Source organism: Brachyistius frenatus, unplaced genomic scaffold, assembly GCF_029030835.1.
Source record: "Brachyistius frenatus isolate BFR_SWC_R1_liver_20210118 unplaced genomic scaffold, ASM2903083v1 Contig_692, whole genome shotgun sequence".
Taxonomy (NCBI): domain Eukaryota; kingdom Metazoa; phylum Chordata; class Actinopteri; family Embiotocidae; genus Brachyistius; species Brachyistius frenatus.
The window spans coordinates 487-10,000 of NW_027211291.1; the positions used below are offsets into that span (position 1 = coordinate 487).

General features: G+C 41.1%; 1 protein-coding gene across 1 annotated transcript; it reads right to left on the reverse strand.

The window, feature by feature from the left end:
• Nucleotides 1–2,289: 2,289 nt before the first annotated feature.
• irf6 (interferon regulatory factor 6) lies at nt 2,290–8,302 on the reverse strand. The gene is made up of 8 exons (XM_069688728.1): nt 8,071–8,302; nt 7,647–7,832; nt 6,862–7,057; nt 6,683–6,781; nt 6,328–6,603; nt 5,311–5,703; nt 5,057–5,175; nt 2,290–3,254 (listed from the first exon to the last, which is right to left on the reverse strand). The coding sequence occupies exons 2-8, from the start codon at nt 7,818–7,820 to the stop codon at nt 3,024–3,026; spliced, it is 1,488 nt and encodes a 495-aa protein (XP_069544829.1). The 5' UTR covers nt 7,821–7,832; nt 8,071–8,302; the 3' UTR covers nt 2,290–3,023.
• Between the last annotated feature and the right edge of the window lie 1,212 nt (nt 8,303–9,514).

Consider the following 9,514-nt stretch of genomic DNA (forward strand, 5'->3'; position numbering starts at 1 on the left):
ACTGACACAAAACCATTAAAACATCCACATAACTGACACAAAACCATTAAAACATCCACATCCACATAACTGACACAAAACTATTAAAACAATAATAATGACAAAACTATTAAAACATCTGACACATAACTGACAAAAAAAACATTAAAACATCCACATAACTGACACAAAACTATTAAAACATCCACATAACTGACACAAAACTATTAAAACATCCACATAACTGACACAAAACCATTAAAACATCCACATAACTGACACAAAACTATTAAAACATCCACATAACTGACACAAAACTATTAAAACATCCACATAACTGACACAAAACTATTAAAACATCCACATAACTGACACAAAACTATTAAAACATCCACATAACTGACACAAAACTATTAAAACATCCACATAACTGACACAAAACCATTAAAACATCCACATAACTGACACAAAACATTAAAACATCCAAATAACTGACACACTATTAAAAAACATATTAAAACATCCACATAACTGACACAAAACCATTAAAACATCATTAAAACATCCACATAACTGACACAAAACTATTAAAACAACATAACATTAAAACATCCACATAACTGACACAAAACTATTAAAACATCATAACTAACATTAAAACACACATAAACTATTAAAACATCCACATAACTGACACAAAACCATTAAAAAACATGACACAAAACATTAAAACATCCACATAACTGACACAAAACTATTAAAACATCCACATAACTGACAAAACTATTAAAACAATAACTGACACAAAACTATTAAAACATCCACATAACTGACACAAAACCATTAAAACATCCACATAACTGACAAAACTATTAAAACATCCACATAACTGACACAAAACATTAAAACATCCACATAACTGACACAAAACCATTAAAACATCCACATAACTGACACAAAACTATTAAAACATCCATAACTGATTAAAACACAAAACTATTAAAACATCCACATAACTGACACAAAACCATTAAAACATCCAATAACTGACACAAAACTATTAAAACATCACATAACTGACACAAAACTATTAAAACATCCACATAACTGACACAAAACTATTAAAACATCCACATAACTGATTAAAACATCCAAATAACTGACACAAAACTATTAAAACATCCAAATAACTGACACAAAACCATTAAAACATCCACATAACTGACACAAAACCATTAAAACATCCACATAACTGACACAAAACTATTAAAACATCCACATAACTGACACAAAACCATTAAAACATCCACATAACTGACACAAAACTATTAAAACATCCACATAACTGACACAAAACCATTAAAACATCCACTCATTAACCAGAAAGAATTCCTCAGTGATGTCATAAACAACATGTGGCACAAAGGATCTCACAGGGTTGTCATGACTTGTGAAAATGAAACAAAATCCAGACTTGTGATGAACTGTGTTCACAGACGATGGTTTCCAGAAGTGTTCCTGAGCCCATGCAGTGATTTCCACTCCAGAATAGTGTGTTTTTAATGCAGTGCTGCCTGAGGGCCCGAAGATCACCTCCATCCAATATTGGTTTCCAGCCTTGTCCCTTGTGTTCAGAGATTTCTCCAGATTCTCTGAATCTTTTCATGATATTATGAACCGTAGACGATGAAATCCACTAATTCTTTGTAGTTTTACGTTTGTATTTTATATTAAAAAAGGGTTTATATGATTTGTAAATCATCACATTGGACTTATCAATCGGGTACAAAAGACAGATTAAATCTCCTCTGTGGCCAGAACAACTTTTTTGCTCACTTTAATGACTGATGAGTAATTTAATTCTTGTAAAGAAAATGTTAATGATAATAAAGCTTCATTTTGTGGTGCTTTATGTTGTTTAATGTAAACTATGTTTATTTTATTTAAAGAATTGATGCATCATTATATCCTAACTGCAGTAAATATACTCTTCAACTAAGAGTGATGTTTTGACTCGGGGCCTTTAATGGAGGAGAAAATAGAAAATATGTTTTTATTTACTCTGCGAGTAGATAGATCCTTTTGTCTGTTCAATAATCAGACTGGACGACCTCCCTGTGGAAGTTCAGGACCTGTGGTGATGTCGACATCAGTGGACTTGCACACCAGTCCTGCTGCTGTTCAGAAGGGGCGGAGCTTTTTATCTGTTGTCTGCAGCACCAATAAAAACAACAGTCAACATCGAAAGCTGCAGGAGGACACACACAACTTTTACTGTACAAACATTAAAGTACAAAAACTAAGTTATCTCAGCATTTTTATTGATAAAATAAACATGCAATTACAAGTAATACATTTACATTCAACTATACACTTACATTCAGCCATAAAAGATAATTCAGCAGCCAAAGTGCAGCAGCTTCTATTTCAACAGAGGCCCATTTGGCTGAATGTAGTTCAGTTGAATGGATCCAACAAATGGCTTAAAACTAAAGATAGAATTATTATTATTAAGTAGAAATGGAAAAATTAAACGTCTTTAGACAAAGTGAAGGAACAAAGACCAAAAAACTCATAAATCTGAAGACTTTTTGTCCATAATTCCTTTAAAAAGTTAAAGTCTAAAAAGGACTGCAAGGACATGTATGAGATCCCTTCATGCTTATATTAACATTTTCCTAAATTTTTTCCAAAATGTACAAATCTGAGTTTCTTCTACATATTTAAGGTGAAAAGATAAAAAGGATTCTTCCTGTTTCATAAACTCCATTAAGGTTTGCTATGAATCACTGACCTGTTTAGGATAAATAAGAGACAGGGTAATGTCTGTAACTCATTAACTAGGTTAAATGTCTGCAGCCTGCAGGACTTTGTCCCGTTCAGCCGCCACAGCTGTCGGATGTTCCTGCACACACGCAGTGATGCTGACGCTTATATACAGACAAACGTTTGAACCACAGATGATTCTCAACAAGATTACACACAAGTACTGCTGGTGGCTCTGAGACGCAGAGTGAAGTGCACAGATATGAATTCATTCAGAGTCACTGAGTCTGCAGAGCCTGGGTGATGTTGAGGCCCGAGGCGGGCGGCAGCGCCCAGCCGTCCGGGCCCTGGTGGGTCTGCAGAAGGCAGTACAGCTGCTTCAGGTGGGTCACGATGTTGTCCTTGATGTCCGGGATGGAGATCTGCAGGCGGACGCTGCCGCTGTCGAACGACCGCGTGTTGTCTCCAGAGAACATCTCGCTGATCATCCGAGCCACGACGGGGATGATCTGCAGGGTGACAGACGATCGGGAGTCACAGCAGGACACTGAAGTATAAAGCTGACGGCACCAACTCAGACTCTCTGTGATGAGATGGTCTTCAATATGAAAAAGGAATACACTCTTTTACCTTTTATGGCCTTCAAGTAACAGGATAACGTCAATAAGTTGATTGAGCATTTGACAGAAACTTGATGAATAGATTTCATACTTTATTAAAAAGAAAAAAAAACCTCATAATTTTCAGTTTGCAGCTTCTTCAGTGTGAGGAATTGAATTGTCTGTGTTTTTAGAGTCCAGACTTCCCTCTGGACTCTAAAAACTTTTATTTTATAATTACAATATTTAAAAAAATTTCAGTTATCAATGATCAAAATATTTGCAGCAGTGATACAGTTTTACTTCCTTTAGGCCAGAGGTGTCAAACATATGGCCCCCAGGGGGTCCAGCGATGACTTTGCTAAGTGTGAAAATTACAGAAAGACATAAATTGCATTTCTCTGAGAATATGGAGGTTTATGAGTACAAACGTTTTGTAATTTAAAAAAAATATATTTTTTTTAATCGATCCAGTAATTGCTTCAAAAACAGCGTAAATGCGACGTCTGCTCCGGAGGCAGCAGCTCGCTGCGAGGGAATCTGTAGAGGAGAGCCGGGGCAGATAAACAGTGGGCTGATGTCGGAGTTTTTGGTCTTTATGTTTCTAGATTATTGTAGAAAGACCTTGAAATAGGGTTTATCATCCAAAAACCTTCACCAATGACTTAAACAGAGAGAATTATTGGCAATATTGTCGTTATTATGCTATGATTTTACTGGTCTGGCCCACTTGAGATCAAAGTGGGCAGTATGTGGCCCCTTAACTAAAATGAGTTTGACACCCTTGCTTTAGGCTATTTTCAGGGTAATTTCACTGGCTTCATTTTTAAGCTCATATCTTGGTCATTATAGTGTCGAACCATTAATGCTCAATCTTGTTTTTTCAGGACAGTCTGGGCTATTTAAATATTTCATCATTTAATTTGATAATACGTTATATTAGCATGTATATCAAGGAAATAAATAATTTTGACTTATGAAATTGTTATGTTTTTACATGCATCTCGCCATACAATATTGTCAGTAGAGATTTCTTTTTATAGTTGTGTAGAGGAGATTGTCTATAATCTGGTGATATGTGAACCATGTTTGTGGGACACTGTATGACTCAGCAATTTAAAAAAAATATGTGATTAGTGCCTGACATAAATGAAAATGTTTTGAATCTTCTTTTCTAATGAATGAGGGATTATTTTCAGATGGACCTCCAGAAAACTAAGAAGAAGGAGTGACTTTAGCTAACAACACCGAGAGAACTGATGGACACATTTTATTCACTTTGGATTTGATGAGAGAAGTTGAATGGGAGTCTATGGAGCCGGAGGCTTTTTGGAGCCGACCTCTAGTGGCACTCGCTGGTATTGCAGCTGAAGACACTTCTGGATCAGAACTATTTTACAGACCTGAAGATACAAACTCTTTTACATTACATTTCATTTAGCTGACGCTTTTATCCAAAGCGACTTACAACACACCGATGGTTCACCATCGGGAGCAACTTAGGGTTCAGTGTCTTGCTCAAGGACACCGAAGCATGTGGACAGGAGGAGCTGGGGATCGAACCACCAACCTTCCGATTAGTGTGCAACCCACTCTACCGTCTGAGCTACAGCCTCCACGTGCCCTTCTATATCGAGTCGGAGGTCCTCTCCTCATTTAAAGGCCTCCGTTGTCCCCTGGCGACCACTAGAAGGACATGAAACACGTCTCACCTGGACCATGATGAGCTTCCTCTCCTTCGGTTTTCCATCGGGCCACTCCTCTCCAAAACACAGGCTGATTTCAAACTGAGGAGGGATCGGTGTCAGGCCGCGCTGGTGAGCGATCACACCTGAGAATCGACAAAGAAACGACTCAAAAAATGTTTCCTGAAGCAAAAATATTTTCTCGAAAAAAGAAAGACAACAACACGTCTGAAAGAGTATTTTTTACTGAGATGTAAAGATTTGCTGTGAAGGAGACTTACTGCTGAGGAAAGACTCCAGACAGAAGAGCTTGACCTTCCTCTGCCGCTCGATGAGGTTCGGAGCCTCTGGGTTCGGAGCACACGGGCCGGACCAGTACACCTTACACTGGCAGAGACGCACCGCGTAGATGTCGTGGCCGCTGACCTCCAGGATCAGACCTCGGTCCATCACGTCCAGCAGCCGGCCGGTGAAGATGCGCTGCTTGTCGTTGGTGATGTGCTCGGTGGTCGGGAAGCGGAGCTGCTCCAGGTTGGTCGGGCCGAACAGCTCCTCCTGGTTCACCATCGGACCCAGGTCTCCGTAGAAGAGCCGGCAGCCCTGAGGGTTGCTGACGGTCGCCATGGGACACATCTCTTTCCCCCGGTACAGGAACTGGACCTCCAGGTCCGTCACTGGGTCACAGACGGAGGGAGACACGAGTCAGAATCACAAAGAACTGGGTCAGTTTAAAGGGACAGTCCACTCAAAACACACCAACTTACAGTGTGTAACATAACAAACTGCATCTTATGATTTCATTGTGAAATGAATATTAATTAATTGAAAAATGGCTTGGATTATAAATTGAAAGAACATAGAAATAAAAAATGTCTTTCACGATTTATTTAGAACCAAAACTGTCGTCTTCAAACGATTTGATTTTTTTCAACTTTTCCGAAAACAAAAATATTGAAGAAAATCAGCAGATTCTCACATTAAAAGGAGCTGAAACTAACAATTCGTTGTAGGTTTTTTTCTTTAAAAAAATATAACTCAAACAGTTAATAAAACATCTAAAGAGTTGCTGAGTAATTTTCTGTCTCCTCACCAAACAAAACGATTCAAAACGAGGTCGTTGGATTATTAAAAGCTCAGCGGATTACTGTTCAGAGGAAGCTGTAACTTTTGTGGTTTTCATGTTATATTTCGGTTGTTTGAGTGAACTGAACGTTCTGCATCCTCACATCTGTCTGAAGGTAGAAGAGAAACCAAGCTCTATAAACATATAGATATGCTCTATAAGCAGCGTCACTCACTTGGGAGGGAACTGATCCACGTTTCTGGAGAGGCGAAGAAGGCGTCGGGCAGCGAAGGAGGCTGCATGGCGGCGCCGGGCAGAGCAGGCAGAGGAGCCGGCGGCATGTCGGCCAGCGGCGTCGGGTGCATCTCCACGTCAGCCGGCTCCTCTTTGGGCCAGATATCAGCAGACTCTTCTTTGGGCCAGACTTCGTTGGAGGGGGGGCAGCTGGGAGGCTGCATGGAGGACTCGGACCCCATCGGAGACCACAAGATCATAGGAGACGGGCTGGTGCCTGAAGGAGGACGTAATTCACTGTTAACACCGACCGAACTGTCCGGTCTGTTTGTAATGTGCGAGGAGAAGATGTTCACCGTTAGACGGGTACGGAGGGAGAGACTCGGGTGTATCTGGAACATCTTCGTCACCACCATCATCCTCGTGTGGCGTCCAGGAACCTGCGTCTGAGGAGCCTGAGAGGAGACGAACAGCTCGTTACAGAATGAAGGACGATTTCTGAGGACGAGCAGAGGAGGAAGACGCTCTCCGTCACCTTGGTTACTGAGGGGCTGCGGGATGTCGCACACGTCGTAGATCTTCAGGGGGTTCATGGGGACCTCTTTGGTGCCGTCGTACACCAGATTGAACTCCCGGCTTTTGTTCAGCGCACATCGGAGTTGCGCTTTCCACTTGGCGGGATCCGGCTCGTCGACTCCCTCCTGGAACTTCCCGGTCTCCACCGCCCACGCCTGGAGGAGCACGGAGGAGCATGGAGGAGCACGTATCAATGTCACTTTCATATGCTGGCACTCATTTATTTAAAGCCTTCATCTGCCAGGAGGCACACGCAGTTTAGTCATTTTACACAAATATGTCCTTTTTCTGACATTTTTCTTTGCATCAAAATATTTTTTGCATCCAATTTTATTTTTAAGTGTTCAGAAAGATGACAAACTAAAACACCTGCATTAAAGTTCAGAGGAAACAAAGAAGTTCTGCCACAATCACCGACACTTAAACTTTAGATATATATTTTCTCCCCAAAAACTTTGTTGAATTAAAGGTGTTAAAAAAATACAAACCAAAATCTGGGTTTTCAATTACACCTGATAAATTACAAATAAAAGATGCATCAATAAAATGTAATTGTTATGAAATTATGAAGCAAGCACATCATGCACGTCACAGCAATTTTTATATTGCCTCAAGCAAACAACATCATCATAACTCATTTATCTGTGATCATTATTATTAATTGAATTATATTTATATACAATTTGGACCTCATTAAAACCTGGGATGAAATAGATATGGATTAAAGCAGTCAGTGTCTTTTACCTTGAAGATGGTGTCCTCGTCCTCGTGCTGAGGTGTGTGTCGGGTGGCGTGTTTCCACGGGATCCTGAAGCGCATGGCGTCCCGGTCGAGCCACATCAGACCCGGGTACCGGCCGCTGTCCACCTGGGCGACCAGCCAGGGCTTCAGGCGGACCCGTCGAGGGGTGACGGACATCCTGAGCGGCACCTGAGCGGAGAGCAGACGTGAGGAGGAATTGAAGAAGTTTGAAACAGCTGCAGGTCTCCGACGTCCTGCACGAGTTCCAGGAGGCCTTCTCCTCTTCCTCCTCTTCCTCCTCTTCCTGCAGATCTTGTATTACTGCAATATGTCCCACTACGTCTTTAAATGTAGAAACGACTGGAACTGATGTGAAATTCACACAAACAAACCGACCAAACACGAAACAACACACCGACAAACATACCTGTGGTGAACCCGGAAGTGGGAGCAGCAGCTCTGTTTGTGGACCTGATGGAATAAACGCGCGTGTTTCCAGCGCAGGTACAAAAACTCGTTCCTCTTAAAACAACAACAACAACAACAACAGCCACCGACGGTCAGTTAGTCGAAGTGAGCACCGGACAGGAGGCTCTATGTCGGACAACGAGCTCCGGACAGATTTAGGTTTTTCCACTCGGTGTCTGGTCCTTCCCCCTTTTTTTCCCACTCACCGAAACTCAGGTACGGGCGTGACGTCACAGAGGGGACACACCTTTTCTGAGCAGCTGGGAGACAGTTTGTCCTGAAGTACGCGGACAGGACAGCTGAGCAGTTTACTGAGAGCCAACATAAAGGAGAATTTCATAATAAATACAAGTATTTTTTTCAAAGTAGCTTCATTTAACTTCTTCCAGAGAATCAGTGAATCATCCATTAAGAAAACGTCCCCTGCTGTTTTTATGGCATCCTTTTTATTATTATTATTAATATTTCTCCGCCCTTCCACTGTCAGATTCTGTTCCTTATGCTGAAAACTGATGAGTCGACAACTTAATTTCGTTGAATCTTTTCATAATGGCAATAAACATCCTTGTGATTTCACATTATTTGATGCCACCAGCTCGAGGAAAACACCAGATCATATTTCTGAGTGAAGTCACTCAGCAGAGCGTGATTTTCCACATAGAAAGAACAATGTGTTGACTTTGAAACGGCACGAGACAGACAGGTGGACGGTTGATGATGATCTGGTGTCTTAACAACAGGAGACAACAACTAACCACTCCCTGAAACCACTCTGCACTACGCATGTCCTGGGTTTTTTTCTTCTTCTTCCTGGTTTCACATTAATATACATAATGTTCCTTTTTGCAGCTGTGTGATGTTAATGTGTGTTTCTGCATTCAGAACACAGGGTTGTAAAATATAGTGTTGTTGGGTTGTTTTGGGTTGAGGTGCCAGCTGTTCTGCATCACTAAACATGCACATGGATTAAATCCCGGTGACGTGTGAAGTGGTTTCTCGCCTCAATGAACACATAATAGCTCTTCTACAACTCATTTCCCTTCTTATTGTGGAATATAGCATAACTTTTGTCATCAGGCCTCTCAGTTGAGTCCAAACTCTCCCAAACAGACCCCGTTAAGGCCCAAAACTGAGATCAGAGGTCCCATGGAGATGTAACATGATTTTAAAGAGTCACGAACCCAATTGGTGAGGAACCAGCGTCCACCACGAGGACGCCTGGCTGCTGGTCAAACTCTTCATGTCCCTCGAGAAGTTTTCCGGTTGTGTGTTACACCGGATCAAAGAGTTGTACGTAGACACCATCGATAGAGCATCTTGTTTCTCAGCATTTACACTAAACTACCTGAAAAATGAGCTCCATCATCACCTGCTGAGCTGCTCGTTCAAATCTCAATCTTCTT

What these genes read in the sequence shown, in the direction of transcription:
- irf6 (XM_069688728.1), bottom strand. Translation starts at nt 7,820, where the DNA reads ATGTCCGTCACCCCTCGACGGGTCCGCCTGAAGCCCTGGCTGGTCGCC. An exon ending in CCCTCCGTACCCGTCTAACG is followed by an intron (nt 6,604 to 6,682) that starts GTGAACATCTTC and finishes GTCCTCCTTCAG; the next exon opens with GCACCAGCCCGTCTCCTATG. An exon ending in GGAAGCTCATCATGGTCCAG is followed by an intron (nt 3,255 to 5,056) that starts GTGAGACGTGTT and finishes GTCACCCTGCAG; the next exon opens with ATCATCCCCGTCGTGGCTCG.